Raw genomic sequence first — 20617 nt, 5'->3', positions numbered from 1 at the left:
TCGTACGGGAGATGTGACGCTACAGCCTGCAGCTAATCAGCTTAGCTTAGCATTTGAAACAACAGCTTCCTATACCAGCACATCTAAAGCATATATATATATATATATATATAACATGTTTGTTTGTTTTGTTTAATCTGCATAATAAAACTAAACTATGAAATAGCAAGTTGCATTTTAGGACAGGGTTATTTTTAAATGTATTGTCTGGGAGCTGCGACTTCCTGCTTCCAGTCCAAAAAAAGCCTGACACATAAAACCACAACATGGAACTTTGGTTTTTGTGCAACTTGTGGTCTGAACGCCTGCTAACCCACCGCTGGCTGTATCTTCATATCTACCGTACGGACATGAGAGGGGCAGGCTATCGATTTCCTCATCCAGCGCTCAGCAATAAGGAGAAAGAGAAGACTTTATAATATCGGTATAATATGTTGAATAAGGATCTATAGTTAAATAAAACCTGAGAGCCCTAAAGAAGTGTTTTGGAGTTGATCAACAACACATAGCGACACATGGTAGCTTTGATTTCTTGCTGCTGTCCACTGGGACACATGGGATTATGATGTTATGAGAGAAAGGACAGGCCACCAATAAGAGAGCTGCCGCGGAGGCTGATGCGTTTTCACTGGACAGCGGAGAAGAGCTAGAGAATACGTTTGTTAACACCGGCCAAAGAGTTTGTGTTTTAATCGCGGTTCGTTTTTGTTGTTTGTCTGTTATTAGATTCTGCAAAAACTACGGAACCAATTTCCAGGACATTTTGCCGATGGGTGGAACACGACTCAAGGAAGAACACATTACATTTTGTAGCAGGGCCGGAAAAACAGACGTATCAAGGACTTTCTTTTCACTTTCTGTTAACACTGCGATATGCGACTTTTAGCCTTGGCGGAGGTATTCGCTCCACGGATGTGCTATTCATCATTTGCGGTGACCTGTCAATCCACATCGTTCACGATTCTACATTGTTCTGAATCTGCAGCCTTTGATGTAAAAAAACGAATAAACAGCACAACAGCCCAAATATCTTTGATCAGCCCTGATTCTTCATAAATCAATGAAATCAACTTCAATCACCCGCAATTCCTGTTCCTGTAATCGATGCCACACATTACCTTGCAAATATAAAACCTCGATAAAATCCTTTTCACTGTAACAATAACAACAGAGTATATTATATTTGTTGAGTATATTCTTGTCTTGGTCATGCATTCACAATGAGGCAGGTCATTACAATAGGTTCACACGTTATGAAATCAAAAATGATCAATTTATAATTTTTGGAAGAATCATCGACAAGCAAAACAGATTCTCAGAGAACAACTTGCTACAGACGAAATCGCAAAGAGCCCAACAGAAACATTAAAGTGGTATATAAAAAAAGACAGAAAGAAAGAAACACTTTTTTTTTTTTTACAGTACAAAAATTGGCACAGTATTCTTCAACCAGCGTTGCTGCATCCTCCGGACTGGTTGTTGTCGGAAAGCCCCCCCGATTCATAGACTTACAAGCAGAAAACCCTGAGAAGTGAAAAGACAGAAGGAGACAGACAGAGAGACAGAGAGACAGAGAGACAGAGAGCAACGGAGACATAGAAATAGAGATGTTACAGTCATTACTCATCCAACATGCAGGGGCTTTGACGGCCAAATGTGAAATTCAAGTGACAATCCACACAGGAACCATCGTCTGTGATGCATTATGTTGGTACTTAATGAGCCATAGTGGCTATGTAGGGCCCTTGTTTTGCTCTCATGGCAAGAGTATATGAAGTGTTTAATCTTGAAAATGCACAAATAACGACGGAAACAAAAACAGAAATGGAACAGAGCCACTCGCTCTCGCTCTAATCCTGTTAGTTTAAAGGCCCTTCTCTCCGCGGGTTTCTATGGTTACCCACTCTGTTTTCATCTGAAACTATGGGGTGACAACACGCCGGCGTCACCAACAACTGCAGGTTGCGGATTGGAGTTGGACCAGAGCCGCTCTGGTAATCTCGCTGGTTGGGATGAATCTCAACCTGCCGGTGCCAAAACATTTCTCTTTTTGTGAGATATGAGATAACCAGCTGGTAAATGTGAGCGGGGAAGAAGGATCTATGATGGAAAGATGAATAATAAGATCCTGCACAGTTCAGTGGTGTTGCAGCCAAGACGAGAAGTGAATGATCCTGGTTTAATGTGTAAACAATAGACATTGTCATGCTTCCTAAGATCCACTGGAGAAGAGAAGATGTGTGAATGAAGGGAGGAATAAATGAATGTTCTGTATTTTTCTGGTTTCATTCAGAGCATGTGGAGCTATTTTTAGAAATGATGAGTCATGACTCTAAATCTGTAAATTAATCTAAATGAAGGAGAAATTAGCAAAAGGCTCATGCAGCGACTGAGAAGAACAAATTTACCAAAGTTTCAAAAGAGATATATGATGCATTTTTGTTTTTTCTTTCTTCTGGTGTGTTTAATAGGTTTGTTGTGTTTGTAAAAGTTCTGCAACGTAAGTCAAAGTAAAGGGAAAACACTTCTCCTGATGACAGCAGTCCGATACTTCCGCGGTATCATGACATCACTAGCCTAGCGTCTAGTCTGTCAGGTAAGAGAGAGCTGACATTTCCTACACGCGCCTGAAGTAGTTGACCAATCACAACAGATTGGGCCAAGTGGCCAATGAGAGCAGGAGGGAGGGGATCTTAAAGATACAGGAGCTAAAACCAAGTGTTTGAGACAGAGGCTGAAAAGTGGAGCTGCAGCAATGGACAGTTTGAGGAAAGTGATGTGTTTTTCTGAACATTAGAGCGTGTGAACCTTTTAGAGTTACAGCACAAATTGAAATGATTAACACGGATATGAGCAGAATACGTCTCTTTTCATGTTTGTCTCGCTAAGTGTGAGGAACATCTACTCTTTTCAGTGAGAGTCGGAGTCAGAGCTGCTTTCAGACATGTCAGCCTTGCAGCTCTGAATATGTCTAGACATCATCCACAGGAGCTGCATGTGTGAAAGCAAGTGTTGAACTGAACTGGACATTAAACTGACTTAACCCTGCAAGATCCTGAGGCCGAGACAAACGGACATTAGGCAGAAGGCAAATACAACGCAATCAATCTGCATTTAAAAGCATTAGTGCTTAACACTGGAAATGAAAGAAATCAACTTACTCATCTGGGTCTTTTTTGCTCTCCTCGATGTAGGCGATGGACTCGGAGCGAAGCCGGTTGGTGACCTCATAGGTGCGCAGGGTGACACCAAAGATGTCCTCGTGGTAGCGACTCTCATCCTGGTAACAGAAAGATGAAGGGAGAGAGATACATATCTTTTAAAGTAGAAGTTTTTCTTTATTATCTTGAGTCACATCAGTAATTTGCTCTGACACAAACTGGCCTTTTGGAACAGGATTCAATTTGTCCAGTGCTCCGCGGCAGCAACAAGGCACCTTCATAAATCCTCCCTCTGAATGAGGTCTTAGCTTCTTGGCTTTTAGCTCACTCACCACAATGCATCACAATACTCTGCAAAACATTGTCTGTGTCCAAATGCAGCAGGTGTATAGTAAAAAAACTATTTTATGATCTTTCTTTTAATTAATTTCATCCTATTTTAACACCATTGTCTTTGTTTTTAACTATGAAGGAATGAGAGGATGCAAATTATCAAACTACGTTTCCTCAATGGAGTTCACCTTTCATTCATGTTTTTCATCCTGGATTCAAACCAGCACCCTCTCTTTCCTGACACCACTGAGCGATTTAATGGTGGTGTAATGATTTCCTCTCTCTCTTACCCGGAGCTTGCTGATGAAGAAGCCGGCGTCCTCCAGGCTCATGTTGCCCTGCTGCTTGATGACTTGCTGGATGGTCTTGAGAACATCTCCGGCCATCGTAACATCCCCGCACACGTAGATGTGTCCTCCCTCCTCCTTCAGGCACTGGTACAGCGTCTCCGACAGCTGCTCGCGCAGTACATCCTGTACGTATTTCTGACAGAGGCAGAGGAGGAGACACGAGTGTGAGTAGAGTAGAAAGAGAACCAGTCAGATGGGAAACTAAGTACAAGGAAGAAGCCGCTCAAACCGTAAACTGGAAGACTGTCGTGAGCAGGGAATAATTATGTATGAGTGTGAAAATGTATGCGTCTTTTAATCAATGCTAACAAGAGCACAATCAAACAAAACATCAGAAGATCCAAAGAAAAAAGAAAATGTTAAAAGATAAAAAGTGTTACCTGAACAGCTAGAGTTAAAAGTGGTGAAATGGAAACACATGATTTGAAGTGCACTCCAGAATATAACCACAGCTGTGATTTTATTTCAAACCCACACAGAAGCACAAAGAGAGTTGTGACAAGCTGACTCATCCGTGGTAACGGACGGTTTGGTGTCTGTACCTTTGGTTTGCCGGGTTCTCTGGAATAGGCCGAGTAGAGCTCCTTGAACACCTCCTTGTTCTTGGCCTGGACCGTCTCCTCCTTGTAGATGTGGTCCATCTCCGACTGCCGACAACCGAACACCAGGATCATGGGGCACGATTCAATCCCTGAAAGAAAACAGGCAGAGTTGATTCAAGATGCAGAAATAATGGTCTACTCTGACAGGGACTTGATCTTTTCTCATTATTCAAAGGTGTGAATAAGTGAAATCAGTCTGTTCTAGATAATCACATAATCAGCCGTCAAATTCTGTCTGCAGGTTCTCGTGTTTCAGTGAAAATCCACTGTGAGCTAGTGATAAACATCTCCAAGTAATTAAGTAATTTAAAAGAAGAACCAACCTTTGTGTTCGCGGTCGTACAGTCTTTTTTGCCAGAAGCTTCTGAACGGGGCGATGCCTGTTCCTGGACCCACCAGGATACAAGGTGCTTGGTTGTCTTTGGGAAGTCGGAAAGATGGTGCACTGAAAAAAACAACAGAAGAAACACACAAAAGAATTAGGCAACAACACTTTTAAATGTCTTTAAAATGACAAAAGAGCCTGTGAAACATCTTCATTTGTAGTTAGAGGAGAATGTTGATACCACTTTCATGTCTCTATGCTAAATTTGAATCTACTGTTAGCCTGGGTCTGTACAAAGGTAACAATATCTGCCCATCAGCACTTCTGAAGCTCACTGATCTCCACATTTATCTCCTTTTGTTTGGTGTAAAAACAAGGGCCGGACTATTTCTTGATCTGGACCAGTTGCCTAGCAACCGGTGAAGGCTGGACTACAACATCGAGAAGCAAAAGTTGTGCATCGATTCAGGGGCTGCGTCCTTGTGAGGCTGCATTTGAAGACTGATTGCGTCGAGACCGTCCCATTTCGAAGGCTCCTCCAAATGCGCAGTTCTCTATAAAACTTTCTCGTAGTGTCCGACTGGAGCTCTGTTGCTAGGCGACAGCAGGAAGGGCAGGACAAGACGGTGATGCAATGTGTTACCTGTGGAAAGAGCCTGGCAAGCTCCTCCCTCTGTTTCCAGTTTTCATGCTAAGCTAAGTTAGCTACCGACTTGTGGTAGCTCCACGTTCTTGTCCAACTCTCGGCGAGACAGTGAATTAGAATCACGTCCCCAAATGTCAAACATTCCACAATACTGATTCACGTAAGATACAAAAAAACAACAACCCTGACACTTACCCTCGGACAAAACACGGCACCATCTCCCCCTTCTCTATCCTGTTGAGCCACGATGAACACACTCCATGGTGGACGGGCCCCTCTCCATCTGAAAGGGACAATTACTCAATCAACACTTCACCTTTCCTCCTCCCCTCTGCCTCCCACTCTCTTTAAGTGCACAAACTGACACAGGAAGCATGCGTAACCCAAACATGTTATCCGAGGCTTGGGGCAATTTCATAACCCTCTCTCTCTAAAAGGGAAATTACAGTAATTCAGCTTTTACAATCATGGGAGCATGTCGGCCGTAGTGTGCATTTCATGTGTGAGAGAAAATAATAGTGAGCAGAGGGGAGAGTGGATGTGAATTGCAAAGGGTGGCGACACAACAACCTTGTAATATACTGAAGTAGTAACATTAACACCTGTGTAGTTAACTCACTTTACACACGGTCACACAGATTAGTGGAGCTACACCCTTTCCTCTCAATTTGTGTTTGTATCTCTAAATAGAATCTGTGTCTGAGATGCAGAATCTTCCCGAGGTGTTTCTAAATCCAAACTCTTTGTAATTGCAGTCGTGGTCCAGCTGCTGTATTAAGCAGACCGGATTTCCAAGATAACTTCCAATCTATTTCCTCTGAGCCGTCCCTGGGTGAGGCTGAGTCATTTGCAACAACCTTGAAAAGATCCACAGAATCGGGCCTTTTATCCGCGACATAAACTCACCCACAGCGAAATATATGGATAAACAGAATGTGCACTTTTTTCCCAGTAATAACCAGCTTAATACTGTTCGGTGGGAACCGCAGGGTGTGATTACGTTTTTTAATTTTCCTGAAATGTCAAGAACATCATCGTATGAAATGCCAGAAATAAAGGGACAGATTTCAGACCCTCAAAAGCCTAATAAGACACAGAAAAGGCCGTAACACCCGCGGCTACGCCTACGCCGGTTTTAAAATCCTCCGAGGGATGCGTGGCTAATGCTCAACAGCGCTGTGGGTGAGAAGGAGCCCCAGATGAGCAGTAGGTCCGTACCTCTGGCCCGATAAGAGACCACAGCGACGGTGAGGTGGATCTCCCCTGGGTGCAGCTCTGGAGAGGAGCTGATGGAGTAGTAGCGAGGCTGCAGCAGGGGCAGCTGGGTGAGCAGCAGGGTGGAGGGCATCTGGATAGAGGGGAACTCCTCCAGCACCTCCACCAGGGTCGGGTTGTTGTACCACTTCCACTCCTCGTACTCCTGCAAGCCCTGGGATGTTGGGGGGGGGGGGGGACAGAAAAGGAAGAGTGGATATTTATCGGTGAGTTGATGAGTTTTCTTCTCCTAATTAAGAAAGCAAAGTAAGTGCCGCAGCAAGGGGAGAGCACGGAGGAGGGTTTCCTCTTTTAGATCTGTAAACATTTCTGACTCAGGAGCAGGAGGCCGCCACAGGCAGAGCCATTCACCGCTCACCGTCCAACTGTTTTTAGTTTGTCATCACTGACATTTGGATGGGATGAATTTAGAGAACTGCCACCAGGCTTTCAAAATTCTTTGTTCTCAAGCTGCTAATTAGTGACACGGTGCCCATTGAGACGCCCAGTGTGGACTTGTGCTGGATCAAAAGCACAGTTTGAAGGACCCGACGATTAAAGTACTTTAGGGGACTTGTTTTTTTTTTATAACCTATGTAAAGATACAGGGTTGTGGGACTATTCAAGAGTTCAGGTCTGATTAGTGTGTTTGAGTAATCTACAATATTTCCAGGAATTTCTGTCCGTCTGTGGTTCCCATTTCTGGAGAACTGCTCATATTATCGTCTTTACACTGCAGCGGGTCTTTTCAGGAAGGAAGCTGCAACCAGAATTACCACAGGCCGACTGAACAGCCCAGTCCAAACAGACAGTGCACTAGTTTAATACATTTGTAAAATATTTTTCTGTCAATTCCTTTTTGTGTTTTTGAACAGAGAACACGATAATAAAACTGACACGACAGCTTGACTCGTTTCTCTAACGTTGGTTATTTTGCTTGTCTGAATCTAATGACATAGAAAGAGAATGAGAAACTCTGTTAGTCCTGAAATGCTCCAGAGACGGAGCACATACAAAAATAAAAATGATCTGCGGCGCTGTACTATTTCCTTTTCTGAATTCAGAACTCTTGCATCGTTTCCTCTCGCTTTGGTGACAATGATTCGATGTATGAGCGTATGAGTCACTGCTTGGCCTCAGCCAGCCTTTCTCCACACATTGACAAAAATGGAGAGTGAATTGTGGGAGGCACTGCACGGGGGGGATGGCTCTGGGTAAGAAAGATCAACGGCTTTAATTTGGCGCCAGCTCACTCCTACTGTATGTATTTCCATCAGCGCAAGGTGCATCCAACCAGACGCAGGAAACCATCTTCCAGCAAACATGTGGAGTGTGTTGTTGAGCCTTAAACACATGGTGACTTTTTATAGAGTCTCATAATAAAAGAGTGAAGAAAATGTCTGCACAGGTTTGGCTTTCAACTGGGAAAAAAGAGGTAGAGTATTTTTGGATAAAGCCTACGCACACACTGTACATCGCGAATCCCTCATGTGTCTGGAACCAGGCGACGAGCTCAGTGCAGCAGCAGCAGCTCGATAATCCTAAAGGTCAGTGATAACGATAAGGCTGAAAAATGTTCTAAGTGAATTTACCTTACTGAGGACCTCCAGTTTCTTCTTCTGTTTGTCGTTGGTCGCCAGAGCGGCGAACTGCTGCAGCAGCACAGGGCTCGGTGGGGTGGTGATGTCCAGGAAGTACTGGAAGACGTGGTAGATGGTGCAGGGAGGGATACGAGTCTCGTTGGTCCAGTTGCTGATTACACCTGCAGAGAAACCACATTGAAATTCACGGGATCCAGATTTTAATTGAATCGACACCAAATTGCACACGCTCGTACATTTTGTTTCATCGAGATTCTTTCAGATTCCCAGCGAAATCTGTGAAAATGTCAAAGAACGTCCTACTTTGGATTGATAATGTTGCGCGAGATATGGTGACCTGGTCATAGGGCACCAGATATGTGCCAATTCATTGAGTTCTTTCTTGGCCCATGTTTCATCCTTCCACTAAGTTTTGGGGGAAATCCGTTCGGTCGGTTTTGCGTAATCTTGCTAACAAAACAAGGAAACAAATGAATGAATAGGGGTGAAAAACATATCCTCCTTGGCAGATGTAAAATAAGCTCACAGATAAATATCACCCAAATCTACAGATCCTTTGTTTTGTTTTCTTATCTGCAGACTCTGACTGAAACAAAACCAAGAGTGTTGCCTGTTTGTCTGTGGAATGTGTAGACTATTTTACAACATGTTTTCCACAACAACGCCACATGAATCGCTGTGTTTAAACTACACCTGCTACATTAGCTCACAGCCCGTTTTGCCAAATTTGCACCGTGCAAGCTGTGCTCTGGATCACGAGAGCGTTTCCTCTCCTGCTCACACTAAACCAATCCAAACAAACTCTATACTTGTCACCCGGGCATGAGCATGCGAGAGCCCCGCACGGCTCACAAACGTCTTTTGCGATTTGTGTGAAACACGACGATTGACACCATTTTGCAATCTGCGTGTAAACAGTGAGTGTAAATCACTTTTGGGAATCAGGCCTGTGAATCAAGAGGGAGAAGCTGAATTCTCTTGTCCAGTGTGAGCGGTTTTCATTTTGTGTTTTACGTTTAAAGAAAGCAAGACAAAGAAGAACAGACATGTTTAAGATTCATTTTCACTGTGTTTAAGAGACACCTTGTTTTACAGTCACAGTGAAAATAGCACTTGTGTTGCATAGTGTCACCTCAACTGCCAATAAGCGGCTTTACTGAACGATTTCTGGGCTTAGATACCCCCCCATGGTGCGACTTCATGCTGCCTGTCGAGGCGAGAGGGATTGTTTCTTATTCATGTTTGGATTTTAACATCCGGCTCCGATTTTGAGCCGCAGCTCTCGCGGTTCCACGGCTGTAGCGCGACGTTTGCAAATAGCATCGCTCACCTAGAGCCGTGTTCCTCTCCTCCAGGAACTCCACTTTGATAATCTGATTGACAGGCGGAGCGTCCTCCAGTTTGTCGATGAGAGCGGTAACCAGGTCCTCGTGGTTGCCAGGGAAGATGCCCAGATGGTCGCCGGGATGGTAGCTCAGGCTGTCGTGGTTGTTTGTGTGGAGCCGCACGAATATGGTGGAGCGACTGCAAAAAGAGATCAGAGGTAGAGGGAACAACGGTGCAGCGTTTTTCAGTCTGTTCCGTAAAGCACAGTAAACAAAATGACGCCAGCGGAATCTTTATTTCACAGATCATACCAAAAGAGATGTGACAAGTAATATTCCTGCGTTTCACATTTGAGTAATTACTTACTTGGATTTGGAACTTTGTAGGTTTTCAGATTCCAGCATCTTTGCTCCATAGACCTTCTTCTTGTGAATGCTGTGTAAAGCTGTTGGCAGACGGGAGCAACATGGCATCACATGCATGACATTTACACTGTGATTTAGAAACTGGTCGACAATAATCTGTTTATCCACAGACCTAATCTTGTTGTTATGAAAGGAACCAGGTGAATATCATGGATGTGTCGCTTAGAAGCATCGAGTAGAAGACAGAAACTCTGTGTGGCTTTAGAGGGCGTTACATGGTTGATCTATATATTGGCAAACAACACTTGGTAATCCGGATATCGCCGGAAGGTTGTTAGTTAACCACCAATACCCTATTTATATGTGAGTGCCTAATAAGGCTCCTTCTTCAAGATACTCTGCACATTTTACATTGGCCTGTTATTGTGACTAGTCCAATATTTATAATAGGCATCTTTTGATATGTCAAGTGTTCATTAATATGGATTTTAATGAATTCTAGAGAAATTAACCTTTTGTTTGAAATTAGGACATCTTACATCTTTTACTTCAATTCAAAAGTGCTGTAATTACCAAATAAAAATTCAGGCAAATCTGGACAAAGACCTGGTTCAACATTTTGGACCAAGATTAACAGGAAAGACAACAGAGCCCTAATCTCCAGGTGATGTAATGGAGGAGCCACTGGTCTTGATCAATAAGCCACTGGTCTTGATCAATAAGCCCCCCCCCCCTTCAGATATATCACGGCCATTTTGTCCTGCAGCTCTCATTAGCCCTTATTGCCCCTTTAATATCAGTTCATTACTCAGTTCCCACGGGATCTTCATTTACCGTCTGTGATCACCGGGGCCTCGACCATGTACGTCATGCGGAACTTGCTCTTCTTCCAGCTGCGGTCGTTGCTGATCAAGGAGTCGTTGGCCTTTTCGATGTTCACGTCATCGCCGACGCAGAACACGTCACAGGCAGCCTGGACAAGTAACGACCACGGACAAGAACACGTATATTAGTCCCTCGCACCTGAAACAGCAGCTGCGTTTCAGACAGGAATAGGAAAGGGTTTGGAAAATGATCTCCAGGGTTAAATGTTACCCTGGTGTTTGGAGTCATTTTAAAGCACAAGAGGAATTTCAGATTTTTTCTTATGTTGTTGTGGGTTTACAGTAAAAATACCAAACCAGTATGATGGAGAAAATGCACTAATCCTAGCCCAGAGGGTCTTTGCTCGAGAAACCGACCTTAAAAACCTTCTTGGCCCAGGTTCTGAACGACTCCTCCTGACCACACAGCTCATCTCCTTCTCCCATGCGTAGGATGCGCTCCCCCCCCAGCTCCTCAAACAGCGTGTCCACAGCGTGGGCAAAGGCGCAGAAGTGTGGGTAGGCCCTGGAGCCAAGGCCAAACACTGAGAACCTAAACACAAACACACAAGAAGACAGAGATAGACAGGCAGGTGGTGTTTAAAAAGAAAAACACAAACACACACGTTCGCAAAACAGACACTTGCCCTTTCCTTCCTCCTCGGGAAAGTTCCAAACAGTTGAAAACAGCTGACGATTTATGAATGCCTGGTTTTATAGATGTAAACATGAGGAGAGAGCGCTCTTCTGAGAACAGACAAGTCATCCTCCTCCTGCTGCTTCGCTGTGAAACAGTCGGCCCACATCACTTTCAAGTCTGAGGCTCCTCTTCTTTATCAGATCAGCAAACTGTCCGGCGCAATAAGATTTATCATCGCAGGCAAATAAACGCACTCTGTCAAAGAGTCTGTGCTCAGAGAGGTTCACTGAACACAATTTAAATCTACAGGGATTATGTTGTCAAACATGTCGGCACGTTAAGAAAAACTACACTTTAAATAATCTTTCATATCACTGTGTTTGTCAGAAGAAATTAGGAATAAAGAATAAATTGACATATACAATTGCTAATTGACTTTCCTTTGGTGGTGACTCTGTACTTCAAAATAACAAAATACTACTACAAATTATATACTTACTATAATAATAATAGTCGAATGGTGACTGAAAACAACGATTTTGTTTGCAGCTTAAAAAAAACATCTACGACTTGAATAGCATTTATTCACTAGATCTGGATTTTTATATTAATCTTCACCAAATCGCACACAGTCATAAATATTATTCCCATAAATATGTCTGACTTTTCTCACCAAGATCCATGAAAACACAGACAGATGAAAACACAACCTTGGCAGAGGTAAACATCATCTCAGTTTAAAACATGACAATCTTGACATGTCCTGTAATTACTCTGACATCTAAACCTCATATCACGAGAGCATTCTTTGAGACGAGTACAAACAAGAGTCCTCATGACTATTTGATTCGATCTGGTTTTGTGTACCTGACATTAGCCAGAGGCCCGGTGCTCTCAAAGTTGATTTTAGTCTCTGGCTCGTCACTGGAGGACTTGCGTGTGTCAGAGTACGAGGAGACGCTGTTGAAACGGACCTTGTAGCTCCTGGAGGAAAAAAGACATGAGATGAACGGTTGCAGAACTCGAGGGGGAACAAAAAAGAATAAACAACAAACAGAGACGTATACAAACACAGACTGAGCGACTGAACCCACTTCCTGTCTTCTGTGTTGGATGTTGGGTGACGCATCTCCATTAAGGCACCTGCAAATTTCTAAAGCAGCAAAAGAACGAGTGTTAGAAATCCGTGCATCTGTCCTGTGTTCACTAAACACACGTGTTAAACACAACATAGATAAACACACCTCTCCATTTTCTGGTGGGTCACCGTTGCCGAACGTGCTGGTCACCACCAACACCAGCGTCTCGTGCTCCAGGTCGACCACATCGTACTCATCCATCGACGTGACCTGCGGAGAGAAAGGAGATGGCGCCGAGTGAATCTCGTCCTCCACTTCCACGGCGCAGTCTTTATCTCGCTCTCACCTCGGAGACACACATTCCACGCGACAGATGACTTGAGCATGTAACTCAGGGCTGAACACACAGCCGTTGGCAGAGGACGAGGTTGTAATGACCACTCTGTCCTCGCCTCTAACGAGATGATAATGTGCTGCTGCCACACAATGAGCATCCATGATGCATACCACTCAACAAGATGGTGTTTGTCTGCCACGGGGGCTGCGCTCGCGCTTCACATGCACACACAACCGAAGGCGTGAAGGAGAAAAACAGGCTTTAGCCCCGCGACAACAAAGATTTGCCCCCCGGGCGCTCGCATCTGCCCTGCGATCCATCTACACACACCCACTCGCGGTGACACACATCCACACACTTGCATGCATGAATCTCTCCTCTGTGGGGAAAATAGGATATGACCTGGAGGAAAAAGCACAACAGTGTGTGATAGCGAGCAGCATGTTTTGCTTTTCTCATTTTTCCCTGAACAGATTTGCACACCCAGGGGTGCTGCAGGATCTTGTCTTAAACTACTGCACCGCTCGACGCTTCGGTGGTTAAATCTTGCCTCTGACCCGCAGCACTTTTACTTCACGAGAGGAGATGTGAGAAAAGAAACACTGTCTCCTTCTACTCTCTCATCACATGTGCTCAGGTGGCATCTGCGTGGTTTCCTCAGCTGGATGAGGAGGTGGGGCAGCGGTGATGGGGGGGGTATAGGTACGATATAGGAATGATGTCTTTGAATTCCTCCTTTTTTCATTTACATGTTCTTGCAGTGACAGCTCTCGGGTGTGAGGTGATGCAAGGCGGGAGCAAGCGTACCTTTGCGTCAAACGCGTGCTTGAAGATTTCACAGAGAGTTTTGGCGTAGTCTTGCGATTTGCCCGTCTCTGTCGCAAACAGGATGGTGGCTTTCACCCGCTTGGCCATGGCCTGGCCCATGAGCTTGGCCGAAAACTTCACAGCCCTGCAGACGGGAAAAAGACAAGAGGGGAAACCGTAAAAGATACAGGACGAGTAAAACGCATCATTCAAGGACTATACGGTTTTGATACGAGCCACTGAAACGAACAATGCATGTTATCGTGGTTCTCTTCACCGTGCAGCCAACAGTAAGGTAGCGGATGGGTGACAATTGTGATTACCTAGTTTGTCATCTCCTCCAGGCCAATTATATAAATAGAGAAGCACACGTGCATACGGAGACAAAACCCTGACAAAGCTCTGATTACTCCCCGAGGGGTTGATTGGATGAAGTTCACCAGCTTCCTTCCCAAGCGCTGAACTTTTGTCAGGGGATCTTACAGACATTCTACAGCATATTATCTTTGACATTTAGGACCGAAGAAGAAGAAGAAGAAGAAGAAACCAAATCCCCAAACAAAACAGAAGACGTGTGTGTGTGTGTGTGTGTGTGTGTGTGTGTGTGTGTGTGTGTGTGTGTGTGTTCACACTCACTTGGCGAGCTTCTTGAATCCAATGGCTCTTTTCTTTGTGGGAGTCCCGTTGACACCTTTCCACACGTGGGTATTCCACGGATCAGCCTGATAAGGAAAAACAGGGTTCAGACGTTTTCTTTGCTTCGGTTTAAAATCAATTTTCAAGACACGGAGATATCGTTTGTGTCTCCCAGTGTTTACTTGGTAGAGTGGAGCCTACATTCACTTTCTTTTAACGCTGCTCCTCTTCCTCTTTTCCAGGTAATGATTTCCAACTTTAATTTCCCTTTAATGACTTCCTTTATTTAGCTGAGCAGCCAAGTAATTTGTAAACACGAGTGCATGTCTATATTCGTGGTGATGCCCTCTACCGAACACACAACACCCCGTGAATTGCATTATGGTCCAGTGGAGCTGATTCCAGCGCAGACAGTTCTACCTCTGTGGTGAATTTGTTCAGAGGGAAAAGGTGAAGCTATAAACACAGTCAGTGCTCAGGAATTTTTATTGTATAGCCCATGGCAGATTCCTGGTCTGTTTTCTGAGTGATATACTATATAAAGAAAGGCTCCGTCTGTTCTCCAGAGTTCGATCAGTTCAGCTTAATGACAGGTGAAACATTGAGGGGCGTCGCGACAGGGTGCGCAAAGCAGGCATTACCCTGGCGCCGATACGGTATGTACAGGAGACTGCAACAACAACATGGTCGGAACCCAGAAAAGACCCCAAGTCGCTAACTTTCTGCCAAAGTGTCTTTTAGAGGTGACTAAAACGTGTAAAAGTTAGTGTCAGATCTATCTGGGAAGGTTTTCTGGGTTCAGCATCTTTTAGAATTGATTATGAGGTTCTTTTAATTACTTAAGATACATAATAGTCTGACTTCTCTGTATGTTGTAGATCTTTTTTCACTGCACAACCCTGCTTGCACCTTGACATCCTCTGACAGGGGCCTTTTAACTACTCCAGGTTCTCGGTTGAAGGATAAAGGGGACAGAGCTTTTGAAATAAGACCCAATGAAATATAACTTAGTCAGTAGATCCCTTTGAATCTGGGGTATTTGCTTCCTCGACGGGCCCCTAAGGTCCCCTTCGCCCCAAGGCCCCCGAAGTTCCTTGTACAGTACATAACAGTGGAGTGAGACTGAGAATCTCACATCGTCTCACCTGGTACTCGAAGGAGGGGGTGAGGCGGTAGTTGAGCATTTCTTGGTGGAAAACCGGTGTGATGCTTCCCGACATGGGAGGCACGATCCACACCCAGTCGCCGGGACAACCACCTCGCACCCGGTACTCGTTCTCCATGTGCTTCATGAAGGACTCAGTCGCCGAGTGATGGTCCACTATGGTCACTTTGCAGGTCTAAAATAAAGCAGAAGAGATTGTTAGTTGTCATGACAAAATATCTGTTTTACTTTTACATAGAGGATATGAATGTAGAGATGAACACACCTGGAAGCTGTAGAGAACAGCAATGTTGATCTCCACCAGCGCCTGGTCCTTCCACAGAGAGGAAGTCTTCCTGGTGTCTAAGGCCATCTTGTTAGCAACCTCCTGTTTGAGATATAAAGAAACATGAATACGACTGACGTGAAAGTCGGTGTGAACATTGTGCTGTACATTAGCTGCACATGCCCATTGGACGTCATGGGTATTCTAACTCAATCTTCTGTCTGAGGTTCAAGTGAGTTTAACGCATTCAGCAGATGCTAAATAAAAAAAAGTTGGAAGCATTGTTTCTAAATGTTCGTCAACATCTGGAAAGAAAATATCATAAAAGTAATGATGCCTTCAATGTTTTTTTTTTATCCTCAATGACTAAAATTAAAGGTTGAGAGCAGCTTTTCTATATTTTCTTATTCACCAAATAATGCAAATTACTGCACAGAACAAAACTAAAGAATAATGCACAAGCCGTCTTCATCAAAAACTGCACGCACACTTCCGACGTGAGAATAATCCTCTGAATTCGCCACCCGTGTGTCCTGAAGTGGACGAACTGGACAATCTTGGTCTTTATCTCAGGCGTTAGGATGAGAAACTGTCTCTGAGACATTCAAAAAGCAGCAGATTGTCTGATCAATCTAATCATATGCCAAATGTTATCCTCTAAAAGAATCGAACACAAAGTACAGAAAAGTAACATACTTTGGATCAACATCCCTCTGTGTAATTTGTATCAAGAGAGTTTGCGACAGACAATTGCTGCTGATCAGCTTTCTCCTCAGTGTGCACAGTACCACTGTATCCTGATTGGGTCATTTGGTAACACAGCACATGCTCCTCCCTGCACAAGGCTCAATCTGTGCCTCACTCCGACAGATCATGACTCCGTATTTTGGCACGGCACTCTACCTCCAGCATGTTGTAGCGTGAGCTGTCGCAGAAATCCCTCACGCCGATCTCCGTGCCCATGTACCACCCGCTGAAGGGGCAGCAGGTGAACTCCAGGCCGCCGATCTCCAGCAGCATGTTGGACACCGCCGGGAGGCTGTACCACTTCAGGTCCAAGTCTTTGAACCACTCGTACCTGAGCAGAGAAACGGTCCATATTGAAATTGGGTCTGGTAAAAGTCCAACACCTGCAATATGCACAGCCAGTCTTTACGAGCACAGGTACTTACCCCCCGGGACACACATCATAAAAAAGGAGTGCAGCCAAAACACACATTAACACAAAACCAAATCCACTCTTTACAGCTTTTCATTGCTGGACAGCAGGCGGCACCTCGGTCCGCCTCACACCACTCACTCCTCGCGTCCTCTAGGGGAACTGTTGACACTGCTTTCAGTGCATTATTTGCAGAGCTGGATCTAATCTCGTGTAATGATGAGATGCTCGTAGTGATCGCGGCCCGTGCCAAGCTGCTGCCAGAGCTTAGGGCCAGCTGATGCAGGGTATGGAGCAGAGAGATGCCAGTTTTTTGGGGGTGGGGTGGGGGAGTATGGCAGGGAGATCAGTGTGTCAAGGGATTGGGAAATGCTTTCAACGTAGCGTGTAGTGACGCTGTGGTATCTCTGTGTGCATCTGTGTCTGCATGTCTGAAAGCAAGTCTAGCCATAATACCCAATTCTTTATTGTGATTATGGGTATTAGACGCAGCAGCTTAATGCTTCCACTCTCAAGGGCGTAACAGCTTTTAGACAGAAGCTGCTATTGAGAGAAGTTTTCGTTAAACATAAATGCACTCGGATAAAAAGGGAGGATGATTGAAAACACACTAACAAGTCCCACGCTTACCACAGAACTGGTGTAGGAACAGTTGGAATGTGAGTATAACCCAATCATACCTCTCGCTAAAAAGTATCCCATTGTTTGAGAAGGGTTGTTCAGAGATGTATGAGTGGGTGGATGTCTTTGTGTGCAGTCCCCTCTGTTCTTTGTTTCTGCAGAACTCTTTACATCTTATGCTCAGGAGGGAAGCTGTAACTCACTTTGGGTGTGTAATCGGCACCTCCAGGACGAGGTCTTCAGGGAGCTCGAACAGCTCAGGGTCATTTCCACTGGCCTGCAGCAGGAGGGGCAGGACGTCGAAACGACCTTTCGGAGCTTTCCACCCCAGCTGCATGCAGATCTAGAGACCAGAGCAAACATCTGAGCTGAGTACAAACAGGGTTTGTCTTCTCCCTGTGTTACGTTCTGCTGCTCCTCTCGTGTACCTCGGTAAATTCAACGTTAGCAGGGTCTCCCACGATGAGTCCATCAGGCTGTTTATAGCCTGCGTAACGAATCAGCTGACTGTTCCACACTCGAAAGTCATGTTTGCAATCTGTCCTCGCAGGAAATATGGTGATGGCCGACCTGCAAGAAAGAAAAAATGTTTAATCGAGCTTCGTTACATTTGAACCTGATTACTAGTCTTGGTTTTGGTCTCATATCTTGAAAAACGCTGAGATTAGTGTTAGATAAACTGTGCTCCAGTATTATCTTAGGTTAACACCACGTTCATCCTGCCAACCGAGCATTATATAGTATATATGGATTGTTAAGTATGATTATCAACAGATGGTTGGAATTGTGCACGTAATCCATAACATAAGCTATTTAACCGTGTTCTGTCAAAGGCCTGAGCTTCGCTACCTTTGGCCGCTTCTACATCTCGGTGGTGTTTTAAAGCCACGACCGGGTAAAAGTGTTAATGCTGCTAAGCTGTAAGTCGCTGAGGGGTTAGTGCAGCTGCTGTGAATCTGGGCCAGTTGTGCCTGCAGCCAACATCTGGAGGAAACAGTTCCTCAGCTTGGCTTGCAGGTTGCTGTTAGTGGTGACACCAGTTATCATCGTCTCTATACTCAGACTTAATGTCCAGCAAATGACAGTGTCTTTTATGGGTTGCCAGGTTGTCAAAATCCTGTATAAGAGTTGTTGTATTGAATTGAAAATAATCAATTTATTGGCATCTTATTAATGCTTACAAGTGCAAATGAGAAAACTACGATCAAACATGTTTAACTTATATTATAATTAGAGAAATGATAAAAAAACCTGCAACTAGGATTTTTTACAACCTGGCAACCCAACATTTACTCTGATTATTCACTTTGAACTGATTATTATATATATTATATTATATAACATCATCACAAACTTTTACATTATCCTTCAGCTTCACTACTTAGAAAACCGCTGACTTTCAGTCGTCTTGCATCACATTCGGAATCATCTCTGCAATATTGACAGGTGATTTCAGATAAACAAAAAAATGTCCCAGACTATTGCAACATATTGCAATTACACAACTTGTTCGTATATATGTCTGTGTTTATTTATGTCAACGCGAGCCTGGGCCAGGATGTTGTGCTGCCTCTTATCAACATCTGTATACGAGCTGTCCCTCCGAAGGCCAGACCGAGCGTAGTAATGAGTCAGAAGCTATCCATCATCCCAGAAGTAAATATGAGATGTCACATGTGATTAGGAACTTGGCAGAAAGCAAGCGAGAGCCGCGCAGGTCTGACAAATGACTGCTTGTTAGCAAGGTCTGCCGCCGCGCCAACAGGGCAGCGATTGGCGCCGAGACGCTGACAGATAGACAGGGAGCAGATAGTGTCAGATGCAGCGTTAAGAGACAGAGCGCTCACTGACAGATGGGACTGCGGGTCAAGTCAGGGTAGTCGGGGATGGAGAGGGGGTGATAAGATACACGGAGGAACAGATGGGCGGAGGACTGAGTGGAGGAACAGACAGAGTTGAACAAAACCGACGAAAAGACGACAAAAGGAAACAAGGGCTGCAGAGTTAAACAACGTCTTGTTGCCTCTTACCTCAGGTTGCCTTTGTTGGTGGCGTACTTGATGTGGTTGCAGATGTAGTTGTACATTCCGTGAGCTGTTGTGCAGTCTCGAGCATCGAAAACCTGGAAAGCAAATGTGATTTTAATGTGCAAGCAGATAAGATAGTTTTGCTTTTCACTATTTCTTTGAATACCTTGAATGTTACAAAAGCAGAAATATTAGTTAAAGGAATAAACTATTTTTGAACCTCCTTTATTGTCTCAATATGTTCTGTTCTCAAGCATCTAGTGATAACTTGTTCTTGTTAAACTGGATTTTACGCTATGAAAACTGCAATATAAATAAAGTTCATTATTATTATTAATGGTAGTAACCACATTAAATGTCCATTTGTAAAAAGCAGCATGGAAACAGTTTCTAGCCCTAAACTGTGATTGCAGTAACACTGCACCTGTAGCTTGGACCATTGAATCCTCCCAACACATCGGGCTGCGTTCCTCCACGCATGCTTGGCTCCATAGATCAGCTCAGTGTCTTTTAGCTGATATGTTCCCGAAGCGGCAATCTCCTTGGTGACCTCCTCCAGTCTGTCCACGTGGGCCTTAGAGCCATTCCTGTGAACCAGGACACCAGGACACCAGGACAGGTGAGTCAGAGAACACAACAACATGTACCTACCTATAAGTTGTTATACAAACTGTATGTTGGCACCGTGATGGCAAAAGTATAAAATCGATTGAGACCTGTGCACCTTTCTATGGCTGATGATGACAGTGGCGATCTGTTATTGGCACAGAGTATGGACAGGTTGGAAACAGTCATATCAACGTTATGAGTTCTGTGTTTTAAAAGTCAAAGTGTTGAGCCTAAGGAAGGAATAACAAAATAATCCTTTCACAGTATGGATACACTGCTGCAGGCCGTGCTTGCCTTTTGATGGAGGTGTAGTACTGATCGATGAAGTCTGTGGCCAGCGGAAGAAGCTCCTCTGGGGATCGGACCTCGTCTGGTTTGCGGGTGTGCGTGTTGGGTATCATCACGGAGCCGATGCACACGTTCTCGGTGCAGATCGGCATCTGACA

The 20617-nt window shown here is 44.4% G+C and overlaps 1 protein-coding gene across 2 annotated transcripts in view; it reads right to left on the bottom strand.

The window, feature by feature from the left end:
* Positions 1 to 1417: 1417 nt before the first annotated feature.
* nos1 (nitric oxide synthase 1 (neuronal)) overlaps positions 1418 to 20617 on the bottom strand; it is a 29933-nt gene continuing 10733 nt past the window's right edge. The window contains exons 4-28 of one of the 2 annotated variants that reach the window (XM_034596368.1): positions 20435 to 20611; positions 19987 to 20172; positions 19566 to 19657; positions 17964 to 18105; positions 17739 to 17878; positions 16659 to 16833; positions 15756 to 15857; positions 15471 to 15665; positions 14326 to 14411; positions 13690 to 13834; positions 12711 to 12815; positions 12561 to 12619; positions 12334 to 12450; positions 11205 to 11379; positions 10798 to 10936; positions 9965 to 10043; positions 9603 to 9796; positions 8264 to 8433; positions 6636 to 6846; positions 5613 to 5700; positions 4770 to 4891; positions 4387 to 4535; positions 3785 to 3979; positions 3162 to 3280; positions 1418 to 1524 (exon numbers count right to left, since the gene is read on the bottom strand). In XM_034596368.1, coding sequence (XP_034452259.1) covers positions 1509 to 1524; positions 3162 to 3280; positions 3785 to 3979; positions 4387 to 4535; positions 4770 to 4891; positions 5613 to 5700; positions 6636 to 6846; positions 8264 to 8433; positions 9603 to 9796; positions 9965 to 10043; positions 10798 to 10936; positions 11205 to 11379; positions 12334 to 12450; positions 12561 to 12619; positions 12711 to 12815; positions 13690 to 13834; positions 14326 to 14411; positions 15471 to 15665; positions 15756 to 15857; positions 16659 to 16833; positions 17739 to 17878; positions 17964 to 18105; positions 19566 to 19657; positions 19987 to 20172; positions 20435 to 20611 — 3378 coding nt within the window. In that variant the 3' untranslated portion in view covers positions 1418 to 1508. The remainder of the gene's footprint in view (positions 1525 to 3161; positions 3281 to 3784; positions 3980 to 4386; positions 4536 to 4769; positions 4892 to 5612; positions 5701 to 6635; positions 6847 to 8263; positions 8434 to 9602; positions 9797 to 9964; positions 10044 to 10797; positions 10937 to 11204; positions 11380 to 12333; positions 12451 to 12560; positions 12620 to 12710; positions 12816 to 13689; positions 13835 to 14325; positions 14412 to 15470; positions 15666 to 15755; positions 15858 to 16658; positions 16834 to 17738; positions 17879 to 17963; positions 18106 to 19565; positions 19658 to 19986; positions 20173 to 20434; positions 20612 to 20617) is intronic. The other variant, XM_034596369.1, reaches the window with a different exon arrangement.

The sequence above is a fragment of the Hippoglossus hippoglossus genome, chromosome 9 (assembly GCF_009819705.1).
Source record: "Hippoglossus hippoglossus isolate fHipHip1 chromosome 9, fHipHip1.pri, whole genome shotgun sequence".
NCBI classification, from domain to species: domain Eukaryota; kingdom Metazoa; phylum Chordata; class Actinopteri; order Pleuronectiformes; family Pleuronectidae; genus Hippoglossus; species Hippoglossus hippoglossus.
The sequence above is the reverse complement of the archived record's forward strand: the minus strand, read 5'-3'. Positions and strand labels throughout refer to the sequence as shown.